Below are 19,508 nucleotides of genomic sequence, written 5' to 3'. Positions count from 1 at the left end.
CTTCATGTTTTTTCCTTGTCGCTGCAGAATGAACCTGAGAAACTCTGATGAAGGTGGCAGGTGAGGGGAAAATGATGAGACTGCAGAAACTGTATTGGGGCTAAAGGAAGGTAATTATAAGGACTGTATATACAAAACAAACACGTACTGTGAAATTAGAGAACTGGGGACATCCCTAGATGACAAACCGTGGTTTTGGTTTATGGCAGATCTAAAATAAATAACTATGATCTGATCATTTCAATAACGCCTGAATCGGCCCCAGTACCGATCGGTACATCCCTAGTTACAGCCACATCCAGTTTTCTAAAATCCACTTTGCCTCCTTCTTCCTCTCTAACTGTGTGTTGGTCCGTTCTTAACTACGCAGTGAACACACCCATGCTTTTTGTAGCGTTCATCACATCAGTAAACGCACTGAATCGTTCTCACAGTCTCCACCGTTTGTCGTGTCTGTTGACATCACGTTTGTTGTGTCTCTTCTAGCTGCCTCTCTTCTTCTGCATCACTCCCAACCTTTCACACACACACACACACACACTCATGCGTGTCCAGGTCCTGTCTCCTGTTCTGTGAGAAGCAGCAGCAAGGAGGGGGGTGATGGGGGTGGTGGGGCCTCAGCTGTAGAGCGCTGCTGAGATGGAGCTCCGTGGTAGCAGTGCATTAACCCTGGGAATTATTAACTCTGCAACGAGTGACACAGCGATGCCGTTGCGGACAAAAACCTGCCTACATACACACCGATCAGGCATAACATTACGACCACCTTCCTAATATTGTGTAGGTTTCTCTTGTGAGAGAATATGAAGAATGAGAATTTTTATTGTCATTGTCCGGTGAAAAACAACTAAATACAGTTTGGCAGCTCTTTGGTTCAGGAGCAATATAAATAGAAAATTTTGGAAGTATAAAGATTAAAAAGTATAGGAGCTATGCACAATAAAATACAATATGTACAATAAAAGCACACACATATAGTTGGTACAGCGAAGAAAAAATAGCAGCATTTTAAAACAGTAAATAGTTAAACAAGAATGCAAATATGTCTACTGAGTGTAGATGGACTGGGGAATGAATATAGGGGTTATTACAAAGCAGTTCATGAAGGAGGTTGAAGGCGTGAGGGATTTGATCACTCCAAAACAGTTGTGACTCATCAAAGAAAGGACATGTGAATTTGGAGGCCAGGTCACCTTGTGCTGTTCTTCATGTTTTTGTTTTTAGTTGTTCCTAAAGTGTTTTTGTGTGTGTGTCTGTGTCAGGCTGCATCCTGCTGGGGATGGCTGCTGCCATCAAGGAGTGTCATTGCTATGGGGTGGGGGTGCCTGGTCTGGTCTAGGTGGGTGCTACATGTCTAAGTAACATCCACACCAATGAATGCCAGGTCCAGAAGTTTCCCAGTACGGTTAATGGTTTTTACCTCTCCTGTCAGTGGTCATAATGTTGTGGCTGGTCGGTGTATGTTTGTGTTTTTTCATAGGACTTGCATAGAATATAGATGCTGTGAGTGTAAAAAGAGCTGCATGCAGACACAACCCCTAAGTGTTCTTCCTCAGCATCTTCTTGAGGATTTATCATAAAAACAAAATAAGTTTTTAACTAATTACTACAATCATAGTCATAGTAGTAGTGTCATAGTAATTAATACACCTCCTAATTAAGAGAAAGAGGCTCCATGATTATGTGTCTGTGTAATTACAAGACAGAGAAGTGATAATTAATAGAATCAGGAAGAAGGTGCTGAGAGCAATGTGCACATTTCAGAATACTTTTTTTGCAGCCTGGTCAGAAACATAAAGGAGTCCATGTTGTTACCCTTTAACACCAGCAGCCCTCATCTAGAGGGCGGTGAGCTGCACCACTGAGCCCACAAACGCTGTCGTCACCAAACTGTGCGATACGCTGCACTTCCAGCTGCTGCGACGCGCTGCACAGTCCCTTCCAGGCTCCGCTTACGAGTTAATACCTTGAAATCAATGGCACAATCCTCCTTCTGACAAACAAGAAGATTACGTGCCCTCTCTTAAGCATGCGCCCTCCTGACATGGACTACACCATCCTCTTTATATCATTACCATGCACAGAGCTCCATAAAGCTCCCACCCTGCAAAAAAAAAAAAAAAAAAACATCGACGACAACGCATATTATCTCTGTGCATGGCGTGTTCTCAGATTCCACTTATTATCCTCTGCAGCTATCATATATATGACATCTGTGTGTACATAAACAGATGGCTCTGATATTAATCCCGTCCCTCACACACGGCCATGTTACTTTAATGTTCCTTTTATTCTCCCATCTGACATGATCCTGCTTTACGTCCACTCTCTCCGCTGCACATCACGTCATCGCATCAACTCTCCAGACTCAGAATGAGTCTGTACTATATGTGCATGCACATGTTTTTTTTTTCTCTGCCCACTTTGCTGCAAGACAATTCGAGGTTTTCATTTCATGAGAATTCTGCAGGAAACGGTTCTCTTGCAGCAGGACACTTTCGATGCATGGAAGCAGATTAAGAAATTGTGAAGAAGAGCAGGATGACAGTCACTACTAGGGATGTCCTGATGTCCTCAAGTTTTTTTTGACCGCCGATCCGATACCGATCTTTTAGTATTGAGTTTCGGCCGATCCGAGTCCCAGTTCAATCTTAAATAAACTAAAATATGCTCCCCTGAAGATTCATTAAGGCTTTTTTTTCTTTCTTATTCTCTTAGATCACGTGTGCACACTGGCCGAACTCAGTTCATTCAATTAAAAACTTTTGCATCCCAGCCATCTCCCATCTCCTCTGGTGTACCACAAGGTTCTGTCCTCGGCCCAGTCCTCTTCATCATTTACCTCCTCCCCCTTGGTCACATATTCCATAAATACAATATTCACTTTCACTGCTATGCAGACGACACCCAGCTCTACCTTTCCTCTAAGAACATCTCCACATCAACACACCCAGCCGGACTCTTAGATCATCATCATCCATCAGCCTCACCATCCCTCCTGCCCGCATGACCACCATGGGGTCCAGAGCCTTCAGCCGTTCCGCCTCCCACTTCTGGAATTCCTTTCCACCCATCATCCGTAACATTGAGACATTGGCTATTTTCAAATCTCATCTCAAAACCCACCTTTTTCTGCAATCATACCCTCCCTGACTGTCACTCTCTCCACGACTATATACTAAGAAGAGGAAGACAATTTGGCGCTACAGTGACGTGGTTTTGGTTTATGTCAGACCTACGGTGTGATAATCTGTGAACTGTGAGGGTTAAAGTGAGAACAAAGTGTTTGAGGATGATGAGACTGTCACCAAGCGCAGCAAGCACAGACCTATGCAGGTATGTTTGTGGAAAGCGGTGGGTTTTAGGTATATAATGACCTAATCCTGGATATCTGGCCCCTACTGATGGTATCTGCGCCGCTGCACCGTGACGACAGGAATGTTCTTGCCGTTTGCAGATTCAGAGCATAAAAAAAAAAAAAACATTTGGACATAACGTGAAGAGAAAAGCTCTTTCATAATTTATCCCGACAGACTCGAGATACGGTGTGTTGTCAGTGGCAAGGGAGGAGCAAGCTGTCCTGAAGGTTTTATTTGAGCTGCTCAGCGGGATTTCAGAAAGTACAAGAGGCAGAGAAATCAGGAAAATAAGAATGAGGCAGTTTTATATCACTGCATGTAAGAAGATTTAAATGTGGCTGAAGTGACAGCTGCATCCCTCCCTGTGATTTCAGCTGTCAGGTAACAGGTTGGGTTTATCACTAACTTGCTCAGGTTTTGGTAAAGACGTTGAAGAAGGATAGAAATCCAACGGGTGTGTCTCAAGCCGCCTCTGGACGAGGTTTGAGACACATACTAGTTGATGCTGAGCTGATGTCTATGCATCAATTTCTGCAAGACACATGTTTATACAAAAACTGATTAGTGGAAAAACTAAATGCATTTATCACGGCTAAATATCCAGGAAATCAGAACCAGGGATCCAGACTGGATGCTCATAATTTGAACCTCCTTGATCCTGCGTGACAAGTGGAATCTGTCTTTAAAATGCAGACGTCTGTGTTAAGCTGTGCTCTTTGCTGCCGTGTGCCGAGCTCTAAAGAGTTCTCTAAGATCTTTGTAGGGGGAAAAAAAAAGATTTAAAAAAGATCATTAAATTAAATAAATAATTCACTGTGAGGAAAATCATATTCACGTACCATAGATTTCAAATCATTAGCTGCCCCCAGGAAATTCACGCCAAGAGAGGAACAAAAGAAAGTCTCCTAGGACCCTGCAACATCGTCACAACATCCGCAAAAAAGGGAAATGACCATGGTCTGGTATTTATAGAGAGATTTTCACACGCTTATACACCTTATCACTCTTCTCTCTTTCTTTGTCCCTGGCCTTGTAAAATCATAACCATTCACTGTAATCCCCATCGACCAAAGAGTCAAACATCTGCTAGCTCTGCTTCACCACCACCATCCTCTATCTAGGCTTCAGGCCCTCTATTCTGTCTCCCACCTTAATTTGAGACTACACTCGATGAGCATGAGTCTAATCTGCAAAAACCTTTTACACTCCTGAATGATCTCTCCTTATTGAAACTGTGTCAAAAACAGAAAGTGGTAGACGCAAAGAAATAACAAGAACCGGACTAAGGATGTGGAATTCAGCGCAAATATGATGACATACCATGCACACGAGCACCCAGTTTATTCTGGCAAACAGGCAAAACATTATGCAGAGCCTAATTGGCTTTAAACAACGAGCGTGAATAAAAGATTTGACAGGGGAATTGTTGGCTGCAAAATAAACTTTGAAACCAGACTCAAAATGGTAACTGCTACCGGTACTCATCCCCGGTGTCCACTGTCCCCGTCTCTCTCTCTATCTATCTCCTCCTGAACCCTCTCAGTCCGGCATGTCAGCTCCAGGTCTTCAGTTTCCACCGGGAGAGTTTGGAAGCGTGGACGTCCCCCATGGAGCTGAGGAATGCACGCCACGGCGAAGCATGAGAGGCAGCCAAGCTCTGCTGCAGGCCTCTGGTATGCCAATAGCTGGCAGCTAGTTGACAGTACCAAGCAATCGACTGAGATGCAAAGAGAGAGAGAGAGAGAGCTGGAGGAGCTGCAGTATTGCAAAATGCATTGGGGACGGTGCATGTTCTTTTCCTGCTACTTCTTCTTCCTTTTTGTATAACACACACACACACGACTGCACACAAACACACATATATATACACAGACACATACACACCACATCAACTGGCAGGTGACACAGTTCACTGGTTGCCATGGCAGCAGTGGAGGGAGGGAGGGGGGGGGGTATATTCCCACCAGCGAAAAATTTGCCGATTTGCCTGAGCAGCAGAATCATCCTAAAGCGTGTACCCCAATTACACACACACACAAACACAAACACACAAACACACAAACACAGAGCTGTTTGTGTGTAATTCAGCCAGGCTACAGTGTGACAGCCATGTTACCTGCTCTCTCTGGAGATTTTGTTTTATGCTGGCCACAGGTCTGCGGGGGCTGTGAGGGCATCTGACGACATGCCTGCAATAGGTCTGGTTGTTAGAGTGGAATTCCGCTCTGGTTTACAGTCTACTATAAATAATTTGGTGTAATTACAGTGGTGTGTCCCCATTTTGAGTTATTCCAGCTAATTGGACCTCCTCTCAGTTTGAGGGTGGATGGAGCTATGCAGAGGTGACCAGACTCCATAGCACACATTCTCAAAGAAACAGCACGAATTTGGCAATAAGGGGAGGGGGGGTCTCAGTCTGCTTGCAATCACTAAGATTGATAATACTGCTTTTCATATTTTATAATTACATAACCAAGGAGTTTACCTAATGCAGAAAAGCTTGCATATCTCCAGAGCCCGTCTTCCTTAAACATTGTTTTCTACTCACAGCCTCAACGCTTGATCGGTCTTGGATCGGGTCAGTACGTGGCTTCAGCCAAGCCTGATCTTTGGTTAATTATTTTAGGTCTGCCATAAACCAAAAACCACGTCCCTGTAGCATCAGAAAATCTTCTTCCTCTTCTGTTTTAATGGCGGTTGGCTGGCGTCTAAGAGCTGCCACAAATCAACTTAAGTCTTGTGGCTAAACACGTCTGCTCTGTGGAAGAGCTTTACTCTGGAAAATTAAGTCAGTCAGACAGAGGTGGTAGAAGAAGATTGTTATCCAATACTACCAACACCAAAAAAAAATAAACAAAAAAATAAAATACGTCGAGTCCACTCAGGAAAAGGCTGCTCTTCTTTAAAAGAAAAGTTTCCTGGAGACAGCGTCAAGGAGAAAAAACTTCCAGAGAGGGTTAGGGAGTTTATGTGGCAGCGTTGGATGACCAGAACATTTCTGGAGTAGAGAACACAAGGTACCAGCTACCCTCTCCACACTACATTAACTTTGGTGCACACGTGATCTAGAAGAATAATTAAGATTAGAAAAACCTTTATGAATCTCCACAGAAGGAAATTTAGTTTATTTAAGATCGGATTCAAACTCGGAATGGCCGATACTGAATACTGAAAGATCGGTATCAGATCGAGAGGGAGAAAAACTGGATCGAGACATCCCCAGTTGAACATTTCTCTATGAACCACACAACAGGAATAAATACCAAAGCCAACACTCTCAACTTGAGTTGACAGACTGATCTATTATCAGTGAAGCCAGTTGAAGTGAAGAACCATGTTTGGTGCAGAAGAATTTGCCTTAAAATGGAGTGAGAACGAGTGAAAGAAAAATCACCAAAAGGTCAAAGGTCACCCCTTGAAAGGACTGTGAGTCTATGGTCACTAATAACAGATGAGAGTCACAGGGGACCTTCAGCTCCTGAGTAATTTCCAGAGGATTACCCCATTACAACAAAAAAAACTCAACAGTTTCTGTACGTGCAGGTTTGGTGTATTGGACAGAAACGGGGGGGGGGGGGGGGGGGGGGGGGGGGTTGTTGTTGTAGAGAATAAAGGACGTCCCACAGGGCTCCATACTAGGACATTTATCTTTTTCACCCAGTGAGATGTCTGTTTAAGTCCCAGCTACAGTCAATTAACATTGATTTTCCTCTAAGGAGGGAAAAAAGATGCAGCAGAGAGACTACTGGAGCATGCTAGTGTGTATGTGCACTTAATGTGTGCAGCGAATGCACCGAGGAAGATCTATCATCAGCTGAATCCCCAGTTGGATTTGGCATCAGTTGTGATCAGTAACATTTCCATTTGTGTAACCTTGAAGCATTTTCTAAACGTAGCCTCCAATCAGCCTTGAGGCATTCATCACGGCTGTCATTCATCACTCAAACTAGCTTCTCACCACCAGCCCGATGAGGATGCAGAATAATTGTGACAATTCAATAATCGTCAGAGGATGTAAAATCAACTCGCGGATGTGGAACTCTGTGGATGGCAGTGTAGTGGAGGTGGATGTGTAGCTATAGATGTAAAGGTAAAGCAGAGTCAGAGTTACACACTCATTATATCTCAGTATGGATTCCAATCTGAGGGTATCGATCGTTCTGGAACGGACTTTTAATGCTATAAATCAATGGACTTATGTCTGTGAGGGTTCTTAGTCATCCAGGTCACGGTATATCCAAAATAAGTTGGGGATATTTAATGTACTTACATGTTGAAAATGACTTGCTCTGCATTATTATGCCTTTACTTTTTTTAGTGGCACACATGGAGAAGATCTGACCAAGACAGATAGGTGATACTCCAAAAACTTGATCATATCCAGACTGGCAAACACCCATAAGAGGTTGGACAATGTTACTGTCTCTGTTCACACCTGAATATTAAGTGAGTAGTTTCACACCTGGAAGGCCACAGCTTTGCACTCTGTACAAATTATGCAATGTGGATGTTTGGCGATGTGGCAGTAGGTGATCGTCATTCAAGACGATCTCTTTTTGATTTGTCAAAAAAACATGCAATACGGTGAGTCCACTCAGTCAAAGGCTGCACCCAAACAACAACAACAACAAACCACAAACACTGAACACTGCATTTAAAAGAAGAGAAAAGTTTTTACTGGAGACAGCGTCAAGGAGAAACGTCTTCCAGAGAGGGTTAGGGAGTTTATGGCAGCGTTGGATGACCAGAACATTTCTGGAGTAGAGAACACAAGGTACCAGCTACCCTCTCCACACTACATTAACTTTGACTGAAAGATTTATTGGAATGAATCCAGTCGACTCTAGGAGAAGACAAGGAAGACAAGGAAAGACTTTAGGAAGGTACAGGGGAGGAAATGAAAACTACGTAGTGCATAGGATCACTTTATGTTGAAGGTGTGAAGTTTCACCCCCCGTTCACACCTTGAGACCGGAGCCTCTGACTGACAACGTCCAGTTGCCTTTTTTTGGGTATACTAGTCATGTGAGTTTCTGGTTAGTAACACCTAGAGATGTTCATATTTAAACCTCAATTCCCCACCAGTCTTTTAGAACCGAAGACTTGGATGAAACGTCCAGTTTCTTTATCATTGTGCTGGATACTTTCTATAAAGCATCTTCAACAATTCAAATTGTTACTGACACCTCTCTTTCAAAATATCAGGTATTTCATGGAAATTGGGAAAATTTACTCCCTAGATAAACATTAGGTCATTCTCAATATTTATCTCATTTACACATTGTCTCTATCTCAAACCACTTTCAGGCCAGAGCCTTCTGAAATTTAGATGTCAAAATCTAGTATTTTTAAAAAATAAAACCCGGCGCCTAAAGGGTTAAAGGAGAACTACTGTTTTTTACAACCTGGACCTTATTTCTGGCATAAAATACGATCGTTTACTCACCCATATAACTGGTGTCATTTGGAGTCGTTCAGAAGATATTTAGCTCCAGTGGAGCACCACGTATATCCATATAGCGGGAGGTCCAGGTCCAGGTTGTAAAAAACGGTAATTCCCCTTTAAATAAATCTGACTTTACTAATAATTCAGTGTCTGCTGTATTTATATCTGTAAGGAAATAAACTGTTGACATTTTTAAATGAGTTAATGTCGTTCTCTGTAATCATGCCTCTCTCCTTTCCTGTAGATTTTTATTATTTTGCTGGTGGTGGGATTCCTTTACAGGAAATGATGCGATATGAAGTGACAGAGATCACCTCCCCACCACCCTCCTTCGTCCACTACGCCAACAAACACATGAACACACACATGAACACACACATGAACACACACATGAACACACACATGAACACACACATGAACACACACATGAACACACACATCCACGCTGCCTCCCAGCTGGCCTGCAGACTCTGACATGCCTATAGTGAGCTTTCTTGGAGTGACAGATGGACCGTAGGCAAGGAGGGGATGGCTTGATAAACACACTCTTATAATCACACACACACACACACACACACTCAGAGGTACACTCCTGCCTTCCCTCACAGTCTGTGCTCAGGCTAGCTCCTCAGGGCTCTGCATATGACCTGCCTGTCTTTCACAACCTGTTTCTTCTTCTGCCCCGTCGAGCACCACGGGCCACGCGACAGCCACAGCTAGCCCGAGCCAGGGATGCACTCTAAATAAATCTGATTTTCTGTGAAGAGGTTCACCTCTTAAGACCGCGAAGGCTGTGAAGGCCTCCGCCGAACAAACACCGCTGCAATCATTTCACGCTGGCTGCAGAAACAAAGACGGTAATTGGTGATTATCTTCCGGAGCTTTAATGAAGAGCAAGAGGACAAGATTAACAACCACCACGATAAACAGTGGGATTACAGCTGTTTTAGGCTAAATGCTAACTCCAGAATGCTAATGTGCTCACAGTTATAAATGGCTGAGTTTTTAATCGCTCCCTCACTGCGTCAACACTCTCCATAGCAGTGGTTGTTGAAGTTTTTATAGTGTGCAGACCCAGTTAAAGAGTTTTATCAAACATTTCAAATGATGATGTGGGAAGCAGCTAACAAAGGAAGGATCCCCCGCCCTGTCTATGTGACTCAGTGTTCATTCTGACAGGCATTTTTCATTTACAGCTTTGATTATTAGTCACATTTTTACCATTCGTAGTCATTGCATTTTTAGTCAACCCTTTAAGATTGAATCCAGGTAACACGCTGCATCAACTCTGCTCTATTGGCATCGGTGCTATTCTACATATCCCTTTCTAGAGTTGGAGATCACACCTACGGCCAATTTAGAATCACCAATGAACCTAACCAGCATGTCTTTGGACGGTGGAAGCTGGAGAACCTGGAGAGAACCCACGCAGACACAGGGAGAACATGCAAACTCCACACACCTTCTCGCTGTGAGGCATCAGTGCTAACCACCTCGCCACTGTGCCACCACAATTTTAGTCTACTAAATTCTAATCCATTATCCACCCTTGAATATGTGTCAGTAAAAAGTCAGAAGGCAATAACTTCACGTAGCGTAAAACAGCAACTTGTAAAGTACTTAGATGAGACTTCTTTAACTTCATAGTTAGCTAACTGACCGTGATGGAGGCTGCAGAAATAGCAGGACGATGCTCCTACAAAATGACGTATTCTTGCATCTAATTCAGGTCTTGTAGCTGCTAGCTAGGTTTGGTAGGCGAACGTCAACTGCCTGAGATCAGACGAGCAAAAGCTCCGCATCCAATCACATGACAGGGACGCACGTATGAAGAGATCATGTGATTTGAATGTCCGATATTCAAATAACATCTTATCATATCAAATAATATTCTAGTCCCGTCTCGTCTCGTTAATATTTCATCATAGTTGTTATAATTCAGATATTAGTTTTAGCTCATCGACGTCCTGCCTTAGTCACAGAAAAAAATGGTCTTCATGGAATATATTTTTGTCATCGTCTTCATTAACTAAATTAACACCAATGTAAATCATATTTATTCAAAGCATATTTTTGCCACTCATCAACTTTCAACTCAATCCATGTTAATACAGAGGGTCAGCTATACTAAAGACTTTAATGACAAAGTTTATCATGTTTGCTCCATCCACCACTTTGATGCTGCAGAATGTACCAGAGCAAATCTAAACTGAACTCATTTCTTCTTGTTTCCTCTGTCTAAACTCCACGGCTCTGAAGGCTTTCAGATATCCCGTTTTTTAGCCAGACCTTCCTCCAAACAGACTCCCGCTTTGCCTTGAAGGTTCATTTCGCTCCGGCGTGCAGTAATGGAAAAAGAGAAAATAGTCCCATTAAGCAGATAATTATCTTCATGTCAGGAAAACCTGCAGTACACATGCTGCTGGTCGTGGTGCACGGAGAGTCAGGCGAGCGGTTTCTCATGGGCTTTTAAAAGATTTGCAAAAGCATTCGACTCTCACACGGCAACGATAGCGCCACTGGATACCAACTCAAGGACGTTACAACGCTGGTTCACGACACCCCACGGGATGGAAGTGCTGAATTTGTTCATGATCTAGATCTACTGCTTGCTGAGAAACTGATATTAATATTGACATCAGCCTCAAAAACCCAGTATGATTGTTTGAGGCATTTTAAGTGCTTACTCGTGTCCAAAAATGATTTCACTTTATTTTTAAATCCATCACTGAAGAATGATGCATAACATACCACTCATACTAACGAATACTCGTACGCCATCTGGAGCAGATGATTCTGATTGGAATTAGTCTATTATTGTGAGCAAACATGTTCTGTTGTCGTGATTGTGCCTCTTAATCTGTCAGTATCAGCACTCACGCTGATTGGACTGATGCTAAGACACAAATCATTCATGCCATGAATCTGACTTTAAAAACTAGACGCTCGTTGGCTGCACCGACGAAAAGCAGCAGACTATAACAATAGTAAATAAGCATCGCTGAGCATACGTCTAAACGAGGACGCGGCGCTCACAGTCCGGAGCAAGGGAGCGTAACCTCCTCGGTCATGTTTCATTTGTGCGACCGCAGTATGATTAGTGAGTGTAGCGAGGGATTTTTAATGGTCAATTAAGACTTGATGGACAGAAATACAAGTTAAAGAGAAAGTGAGAGAGCAGGTCAGGAGTCTGCTGTAACACACTCACTACCAGACATCTATCCAGAGCCAGATCGATGGAGATGAGAATAAATATGAGTCATGAAGGAAAATGACAGAGGTTGTTGTTACCACACACACACACACACACACACACACTCCTTCTAATGAGGCAGAGGTTGTTGTTTGCGGTGCATGAGCAGAGAGGAGAAAGTCAGCAATTGTAAACATGATTACGTCTAATCCAACGCACTCCTCTGTGTAATTACGTCTGTATGTGTTTGACCTCAGACTTTTTTTTTAATTTGACGGAAACAACACAAACACTCACGTGCACGCCAAACACCAGCCGAAAAGAAATCGCCGCGCTGCACACACACACACACACACACACATATATATACGCGTGTTTGGGTTTGAAAGTGAATCTCCTCCATTGTTCTGTCAGAGCCCATCTCCTGCGAGTATGGATGTTTTTCGTGCAGCGCGATGAGAGGAGGAGGTAAGTGCCATTGATCTGAGCAATTACAAGCACAAACGGCTGCAGAGAGACGGTGGCTGCCATTGGAACGCGTGGAAACATCTCTGCTGACAGATTAGAGGAGAGCACTCTAACTTAGCCGCTGTGAGAGGAACAGTTTAACCCCGAACACTAACTGTTTCTTTGCATCCCCGGCTGCTGAAGCTGCTGAGTCTACCTACTCACACACCTGTATGCAAATTATAGTGGAAGTTCCACTCAGAACGTTTTGGTGCTGGATCTATTATAACGTACAAGTCGGTATTGCAGATCGCTATTGATGCTGATTTAGGCATTTTTAAAACGATTGGCTCGGTATTGGGTTTCATTCATTTTCTGTAACCGCTTGTCCTGTGAAGGGTCGTAGGGGGTGGGGGTGGGACGGAGCCTATCCCAGCTGTCATTGGGTCTAGAGGCGGGGTACACCCTGGACAGGTCTATCACAGGGCTAACAGAGAGACACTCACACCTACGGCCAATTTAGAATCACCAATGAACCTAACCAGCATGTCTTTGGATGGTGGGAGGAAGCTGGAGAACCTGGAGAGAACCCACGCAGACACAGGGAGAACATGCAAACTCCACACAGAAAGGAACCAGTCGGCCACGATGGATTAGGACCCAGAATCTTAAGGGAATCAGTGCTAACCACCACACCACTGTACCAAAATCGAGTCATACAGATGCTTGCACCTTCGAACCTCCTCATTACATTTTTGGTCGGTGTGTTCCATCTTTATTAATCCAAAACAATCAATTTGAAAATTGCAGAGATGGAGTAACAGCCAGAAATACTAAAGCGGAAACCAATCACAAGTCTTGCTGTCTGCATTTCTGGGGAGGTGCACGTCAAGCTAGGGCGTTATGGTCTGCACAGGGTCTGGGCTGTTGCCGCAAAGCAACGCATTTCTGAAGTAGAGAGCACAGATTATATGGAGCCAAGGTACCAGCTACCCTCTCCACACTACATTAACTTTGACAGAAAGATTTCTTGGACTGAACCCAGTTGCATCTAGAAGAAGACAAGTAAGACAAGGAAAGACTTTATGAATCTCCAGGTCGGATTGGGACTCTGATTGGCCGATAATGAATATTAAAAGATTGGTATGGGAACGGGGGGAAGAAATCACAAAATTGGAGACACTAGATTTTAAACATTTCAGTCATTCTAGTTTGTAATAATGCGATACCGTGAACGCATATCGAGTCTAATAATTGATACCATAACTAAAGTTGAGGTTCAGGCAGTAACGCATAGTGTTTGCAGCAAAAACAGCAGCCCCATCTCTAAAGCAGCTCCGTGGCTTTGTTCATCGAAGAGAGCCACACAGACCCCAGCTGGCCTCAGTCAAAAGCAGAGGAGCAAATGTTATTTTGGGGAATTTGCCGTCACATGTCCGGGCTCCATTGTTGCGTAGTTCCAGTGGGGCTGTTGGGCGAATGCCACTAAAAATAGGAGCTAGGCCATTTCCCCCAGATTGTTTTCTGTGAAAGATCCCCAACAGAAAAGATTCACATTTTTATCCTTTCAGAGGTCATTCCAGCACAAACTCAAAGACACAACTGTCATTCTCAACAGTGTTTTGGCCGAAAGACATGATTTGATTTGTTCACCCAGTAATTCAGCCTGAAACATCACGTAACAAGAGGTAATCGTCTCTGTGTCAAGACACAAGGAATCAGACAAATCTATACAAATTTATATAATCTATACATTTCTATATATACACTTCTGCATATAACACTGATCAGCCACAACATTAAAACCACTGACAAAAGGAGTAAATGACATCAACCATCTTGTGACAGTTCAATGTTCTGCTGGGAAACTTCTGGACCTGGCATTCATTGGTGTGGATGTTACTTAGACATGTAGCACCCACCTAGACCAGACCAGGCACCCCCACCCCATAGCAATGACACTCCTTGATGGCAGCAGCCATCCCCAGCAGGATGCAGCCTGACACAGACACACACACAAAAACACTTTAGGAACAACTAAAAAAAAAAAACATGAAGAACAGCACAAGGTGTTGACCTGGCCTCCAAATTCACTAGATCCTAAACTGATCAAGTATCTGTGGGATGACCCACAGAGGCCCCTCCCCTCAAAGGCCCCCCCACTAACAACATAGTGTTGCCAGACACCACAGGACACCCTCAGAAGGCCCATATCCATTCTCTGATGAGTTACCACAAGGGAGACCTGCACAATATTAGGAAGGTGGTCATAATGTTATGCCTGATCGGTGCCAGGCTGCATCCTGCTGGGGATGGCTGCTGCCATCAAGGAGTGTCATTGCTATGGCGTTCTCCGGTCCTTCTCCTGTCAGTGGTTTTACTGTTGTGGCTGATCTGTGTACATTGTACCTCTATCTATCTATCTATCTATCTATCTATCTATCTATCTATCTATCTATCTATCTATCTGTCTATCTAGTGCTCTGCCAAAAATGTGCCACTGGTTTTGAGAACAACGAGGCGTCGATGCTCCACACGAGACGACATATTTGTGTAGACGGTTACGTGCACGCACGTGTCACCACATCAGCAGCGTGCACGTGTCTCCTCGTTGTGTGTGCACGTTTCCGCGGTGCGTGGCGACAACACTCCGCGACTTGGAACTGAACGGATGATTGTGTCTGTTAAAAAAAAAACTAAAAAAAAAAGCTAAAAGCACAGACAGACAAGAAAAACAAAAAAAAAGAAGAAGCAAGAGACAGCGAGCGCTCCGGGGAGAGAGAGCTAAACAGATGATAACAGAGAGAGAGAGAGAGAGAGAGAGAGAGAGAGAGGGAGAGAGAGGGGGAGAGAGGGGGAGAGAGGGAGTGAGGCGTGAGGAGCTCGTTGTGAAGGCCCCTTTTAGTGCAAGAAAGCAGGAATAATCCCTATTAAGGTAATTAGAGTTTCAGGAGACAAAGCGTAATTAAACAGAAACAGGCTATATAAACTATGTGCTGTCTAAATATAACTCATCCGTATGAATCCGGTCAGACTGTGCAGTGTCTCTGTATCCCCCGCGCTGCAGGGCGAAGGAAGGAGCGAGCGTGGTGAGTGTGCATGGGTGCATTCGATGGGGGCTGTGTGTTTACAATAAGATCAAGAGAATGCTTGGCAGGACGTCAGCCTCGTAAAGCCCCAGGATTCCACATGGAAAACACTCACACACTCCCTGTGCTAGGGAAAAACACACACCGACACACACACGGTGACGAGCTCACAGAGAAAACAAAAGTAGGAGAGCAGGAGAGCTTTTGGTTCACACAAAGCAAAAATGTGGCACTGGCCAAAAACCCTGATCGTACCCTTTACCCTAAAACCAAGTCTTAACCCTCAAACAGCCTTGTAAAGACATGAGGACCAACAACTTTGCACAAATGTCCTCACTCCGATGGTGTAAAACTCAAACTGGTCCTCAGAGAGACAGCTGTAGAGGAACACACACAGTGATGCAGAGAGGACGTCTACCTGGACAAAGCTTGTGTTCTTCCTCAGCTTTCATCTCAATGTCAACATTTTCTCTCGCTCTCCGTCACCAGGTCCTCACCAGAGGGAGCACTGCTCATTTATTCACCCTCGCCTCGGCTGTGCTCCGCTTGTAGCCAGCTCTCCTGAGACTGCACAGTGAATGTGTGTGTGTGTGTGTGTGTGTGTGTCTGTTTGAAAATGCGAAGGGAAGTGGAGGTTAGCTGTGACTGTAAAGAATGAAACTGTTGCTGTGGTGAAAGAGCGCGCTACGTGACAACTAAGAAACCAAGCGTGAGACCCACACCGGTGCAGAACGAGATGAAACAAATGAACGAAAGTAAACGGCAGCTAGTCTGAATTTTCGTTTGTCTACTTTAACAAAACACAGGGAGATGAGAGAATGTTAAGGTTCTCAAGTCATTGCGTGACATGAGAAACCTTTCTCAGAGGGGGACTTCATAAAAGAGCACCTGAGACTTTAGTGAGGTGCTCTAAAGTCTGAAGATTCCTGGAAACAAAGGCAGCATTCAACAACGTTAGCATGTCCAGAAACACAGTTGAATTGAAGACTTGTTGGCTGCATGTGAGAGATTCCACAGACACCACACAGCTGTTAACTTTCTATTAGGAAGCTGACAATAACGTACTGTAATTACAACAGCTATCTCTGTGATGTCTTTCACACCTCAACCACCAAACTTCCTCCTGCCCTGCCAACCATTCTTCGGTCCAGAGCATCACCGTTCCCTTTCTCCTTTTGTTTAATTTCATCATTTCCGCTTTTCCTCTTTTGCACTGGTCTAATAAACCTAAGACTCAAACTCTGACCCACTCGCTTTGCTAAAAAGCCGCCGACAGGAGTCCAACTAGTGCCAGTGGTGCGGGACACACTGCCATCACAAGGGCCACAGATGCTCAGTGTTGGCCAGACACTTTACCTTATTGGTTGACCCGTTCACCACTAACCCCACGAATTTACAACAATATTCATAATGAAAGATAAAGACGTTCAAATCTAGTTGCAACTATTAGGGCTACAACCTCAGTTCATTTGCCGACTGATTAACTTGATTAACTGTTTAATCTACAAGATATCACAGAGTCACAGAGATTGTGACTGTTCCTTTATATATATATATATATCCAAGTCTCCCTCATTGAGTGAAATGCTTACAAAAATCTGCATGGAAATAATAGACAAATAGATAAATATGAATTAATGAGCCTCCATCCAAGCTGTGATGCAAAAGCTTTTTCTTCTGTGGTCTTCAAGTAGTTCTTCAAAGCTTTGAAAAACTTCTTGAAGACCACAGAAGACCATGACTGTCATGGTCTTTCTTCCCCAGTCACATCATTTAGAAATGTAATTTTCTATTTAAACCTCAACTCCCCACCGGTCCTTCAGAGCTGAAGAATCTCAGACAAGTGGTGAAACATCTTCAAGAAACTCTACAAGTCCAGTTGCCTTTCTTTGATGTTTCCAGTGCCTTTCTTTATACTCAAATAGTTAAGCTCATGTTATCATTTGTTAATTAGAACATCAATGCAAAATCGGAGGATTAGTGGTCTCAAGCTTTTGCAGAACCCTCCATCTCTCGCCTTTCTCACCTGGTTCAGTGCAGTTCTTCTCCGGGTAGAGCCTGGACTCGTTGTCCTCTTGTAAAAGGTGACGACTCTCCCACCTCGCTTCCTCCAGAACCGCGGAGCTGGAAACATGATATCCTGGGGGTCGAGGAGAAAGAAATGATAGAACAGTTAGGGAGGTTTGATAAAGAACATATTCACTGTTAGCGAACAAACCATTAGTGGCAGCTCTAACCCAGGGGTGATAGTTTCAGGAAAGGAAAGGCATCCATTACATAACAAAACATCAGTTTCACAAAGACTCTTTGTATTTTTTTTTTCTTTTTTTACAGATGAGCACTGGATAATGACTTTTCATTCTCTGAAAAGATGCCTGTCGTGGTGTACCCTCCCATGCACAAACAGACTGATGGCTGTGATGCAGAAGCTTTTTAGTCCCAAAGCTAATTGACATTCCTGAATGTTCTGAACCTTTTCACTCCTCGCAGAACAAAAGGCAGATGAGACTTGCATCTTATGTCACTGCGGCAGCAATAATACAGCGGCACGCTGAGCGCCACAAGGCCGATCGTTCCAGCTCACTCATCTGGGTCACGGTATCCTCAAGCGCCCCACCTCCGACCCATCTCCTATCCCACCACGCAACAGGCCCCGACTTGGGTGCAGAGCAAGTCTCTATAAATAGCACTGTGCTCTGCAAACATGAAAAATTCGCTGCATTTTACAAACAGCTACCGCATGTCGCAGGAAAAGGGAAAGACACATTTTGCAAAAGTATCATGGGGTATAATGGTGGATATGTCGTTGGAAGCTTATTAACTATGTTTAGGATGCAGGGAAAGCAATGTTTTCCACATTCCTTCCCTAGAAATACATATTATGTAACAACAAACCTTAAAGGGCCAGTACACCAAACAACAATCATGCTGTTCCATGGACAAAGTCTGCTATGTATGCAATTTTTCAGATGTCAAAGATTCCTGCTTCCACCACGAAACTGAACAATGTGTGGGAGTGGTTTCAATTTCAGTAATAATCAAACTTGTTCCTTTTCTTTTTCTTTGGTGCAGGCAAAATGATCCGATCGAAACAGATCGGATCAGGCTGCAGCCAAGCCTGATCTTTTGTAGTTATTTAATTTAGGTCTGCCATAACCCAAAACCACGTCCCTGTAGCGTAAAAACATATTCTTCCCCTTCTGATGTAATGATTGCTGGCTAGCCTCAAAGCTGCCAAAAAATAAAACGAAGAAGATGACTTTCTTCTACTTCCAGAAGAAGAAGAAGAAGACAACTTCTTCAGGGTTTATGGATGACCAGAACATTTCTGGAGTAGAGAACACAGGTTTCCTGGAGTCAAGGTATGAGCTACCCTCTACACACTACATTAACTTTGACAGAAGGATTTATTGGACTGAAGATAAGAAAATACTTTATGAATCTCCAGGGTGAGACATTTTGTTAATTTCATCTCTAAAGCGTCAGAGTCTCTGATCAATGAACTTCCTCACTTTTGATGCTAGGAATTAGTTTTTTTTCAGTCAACACTATGACATGTCCATGTATTCCATGCAAACTGACGTATGTACGTAGTAAATCTCTGCTAAGTATGCGTTCTGAAAACAAGCATGTCCGTTTTGGAATGACATGTCACTGCCAGTAGTGTGTTATAGTATAGAGGTAATAAGACACTTCTTATAACTGTTTTAAGAAGCAATAATATTACTTTACTCAGTACTTGGAATTGCAAAGCATTACTTCCTACTGTGTTTTTATTAGCAGTGTCATTAGAGACCAGTTGGTGTCGACTTGACTTTCATCACATAAAAAAATCTGAAGTCATGCAACCCCTAGTGCACAACAAAGAAGAAGAGATGAGAGAGTGCATTAATGACAGAAAAGGTCCGGTCAACTGGCTCTCCCTGGCTGGTGAAAGAATGCCATCATGGCCTTCCTGAAATACTGAAATATCA

At 43.5% G+C, this 19,508-nt stretch overlaps 1 protein-coding gene across 1 annotated transcript in view; it reads right to left on the bottom strand.

Annotated features, from left to right (window-relative positions):
* slc24a3 (solute carrier family 24 member 3) overlaps positions 1-19,508 on the bottom strand; it is a gene marked incomplete at its 3' end in the record, with an annotated part of 70,153 nt that overhangs the window by 23,815 nt on the left and 26,830 nt on the right. Inside the window, exon 2 of the mRNA XM_084561464.1 lies at positions 17,561-17,674. Within this exon, the coding sequence (XP_084417590.1) occupies positions 17,561-17,674 (114 nt within the window). The remainder of the gene's footprint in view (positions 1-17,560; positions 17,675-19,508) is intronic.

Source organism: Chelon labrosus (assembly GCF_963514085.1).
Source record: "Chelon labrosus genome assembly, chromosome: 15".
NCBI classification, from domain to species: domain Eukaryota; kingdom Metazoa; phylum Chordata; class Actinopteri; order Mugiliformes; family Mugilidae; genus Chelon; species Chelon labrosus.
The sequence above is the reverse complement of the archived record's forward strand: the minus strand, read 5'-3'. Positions and strand labels throughout refer to the sequence as shown.